General features: G+C 47.2%; 1 protein-coding gene across 3 annotated transcripts in view; it reads right to left on the bottom strand.

The window, feature by feature from the left end:
* The window catches only part of LOC107082886 (hepatic leukemia factor-like), a 14232-nt gene that overhangs the window by 7296 nt on the left and 4436 nt on the right, over positions 1-2500 (bottom strand). For 2 of the 3 annotated variants that reach the window (XM_015371782.1, XM_015371783.1), the window contains exon 2: positions 2094-2444. In XM_015371782.1, coding sequence (XP_015227268.1) covers positions 2094-2444 — 351 coding nt within the window. The remainder of the gene's footprint in view (positions 1-2093; positions 2445-2500) is intronic. The other variant, XM_015371784.1, reaches the window with a different exon arrangement.

Here is a 2500-nt window from a genome sequence, read left to right as displayed (position 1 = left end):
ATAATATTCCTGCAGGATAAACCCAAAAAGTCAGCCGTAGGATCAGAGGAAATATCCCCCCCCCCCCACTGCAGCGTGCATTAGTGAGTTTCAGTGGATGAAAATGTAAACAGTCAGTGGGAAACGTGTGGATGTGGGAGCTGCCGCCCCCTGGCCTACTTCTGCAGGGAACACTATGTTCTTAAAACACTGATCTCATGCAGGGAGGGCGGTCACACACACACACACACACACACACACACACACAGGCGCCCGCTCAGCAGGTCACATGTCTCTTCACGCTGCGAGGACGGCCTGTTTTCAGAGAAAGAGGATGTTCCCTTTAAGAAAGAGACGGACGCTGAGTGAACAGCTTCTTATCGGTACGATCTGATCTTTCAGGGAGCCGCCCACGCTCATGTCACCTTTACCCCCCCCATGCTGTCCTCTGACCCCTCCCAGGCTGAAGATCAGAACAATCAGGGTTTTTATCAGAGCTCTGATGAGTAAAACAGAAGCTCAGCAGAATAAATCAGGTTCAGGTCTGCGTTTAATGACATAAATCAGGCTGAAATGTGTCAATCATTCCCAAAAGCTTAACTCTGATTAGCTGCTTCTGGTTTAATGAGATCTCTAATCCGTCTAATTCAGGTCATATTTGCACTAATAACTGAATTAAACCTTAATTAAGACTTTTTTTATGTAACTAAAGCATTTTTAAGGCTGATTTATACTCAGAAACCAGGTGGTCTGGGTGTGTCGCAGTGAGTATAAGCCCCGCCCCCCTCTGCTGCTCCTCTCCCGAACTGTAGGTCAGCGCAGACAGGAGGCCTCTGATTGGTCAAATCTACATCCGCTCTGCGTATTTCCTGTTTGGTAGCTTACCGCTGTAGGTACCAGATCTGCTCGGGGCCCCGCCCCTTCTTATGACGTCATCATATGGCAACCAAACTCAGACAAACTGTACTGCACCCGTTTCTTAAGGATCTTCTGGAGTCTCAACATATTATTCCATATATTTGCTATTATTTTCCATTTTATTGCCGATCTAAAGCAGCAGAAAGTAGAAAACAATCATCGTCAGTCTGGAAGGAAAGTTCTGCTCTAAGACAGACTGAGCTCTGATATTTACCAAGGAGACACTAAAAGCTTATTTTTATTCTTTTTATTAAGATCTGAGGTCAGATGACAAATGGAGCATCTAAAAAATGACTTTTGTAATGATTTTACATTAATAAAACAGTTAATCTACTTGTAGAAAATCAACGGTTGTAGTTGATAGAAATTTAAAAGTAGTGTAGCTTAATGTGGCTAACTGATCGAGCTAAAAGAGGCTAACCTGTTAGCTACAGCTAGCCACAGCGCTACCCAGCTCTTTGTATCACGGCCTAACGGTTACTTTTTTTTAACCAGAAACAGATTTTTCCAGTTTTGTTATCGATCAGGTAAAACTTCGTCGGTAATTAGACACGCTAACGGACGCTGCGTGATGTTATTATCGTTGTCTAGGCAACAACTATGTTTTAAATCACGTGGCAACGTTCAGCCGATCATGTAGCGTAACGTCACTGGCAGGAAGCAGATCTGGTTCCTTACCGGCTGGTTTTGTTTGTCTGACCGCCATTATGGAAAACGACTGAAGATGGAGCAGCTAGCAGAGCGAGGTGCGCGAGACGCTGGGACCCTTTCCCACCTGGATCCCCGCTCTTTTTGGCCCTCATGTCCCTCCATTGTGGGACAGACTTGCCCCAACTTCCTCCCCGCCTCGGCCGTATCTAGACCCACAGCTAGTTCCTGATTGGCCCTCTGGCGTTGCAGCGTGGAATAAAATAGCGCAGACCACGCTTCATATTAGGCAGAAATAAAAAATACCTGCGACAAGCTCACTGCGACACACTGCTGCAGGAGGATAACCAGACCTTAAGTTTAAAAATTTCTTTTGCATTTCTTATAATTTAAGTAAACATGTTAAAGCTTTCGTTTCCTTAATAAAAGCATCTAAATGTTAAAGGGAAAGGTGAATTATTGCTGCTTTGCTGATGATCCTCTGCTATTTATGCACCAAAAACCGATCAGTTTGCATTGATCTGATGGACGGATGGCGTGGGCTCTACCTGCTGCTGGCGGGCTGCCATGCAGGCAGTTTGGGGAGACGACGGAGGTGGAGGCGTGGCTGCTGAGGTCCATCACCGAGCGTGCTGGGGCGGTGGGCGCCGGGGTCAGGATGGGCGGCTGGCACGGCGCGGCGTGGTGTGCTTGGTGGCGGTCCCGCTGGTTCTGAGACGGGCTGGATGGGATGCCGTTCTCCGACAGGAACTCCTCCAGGTCCATGTACTCCAGCTGGAAGGTGTCTCCATCGTAGGACAGCGTCTTGTCCCACAGCGTCGGTCCAAGGAAGGCTGACTGGGGGGCGCTGCGCTCCTCTTCCAGGTTCTTCTCCTTCTCCTGCTCTTTGCTGAAAGCTGCTAAAGGAGATAAATAAAAGTATTATTTTACCACCATGTTTATATCAGACTTTAAT

Source organism: Cyprinodon variegatus, unplaced genomic scaffold, assembly GCF_000732505.1.
Source record: "Cyprinodon variegatus isolate N-32 unplaced genomic scaffold, C_variegatus-1.0 Scaffold65, whole genome shotgun sequence".
Classification (NCBI taxonomy): domain Eukaryota; kingdom Metazoa; phylum Chordata; class Actinopteri; order Cyprinodontiformes; family Cyprinodontidae; genus Cyprinodon; species Cyprinodon variegatus.
Note: the sequence above shows the minus strand (reverse complement) of the source record. Positions and strands in the feature narration are given on the sequence as shown.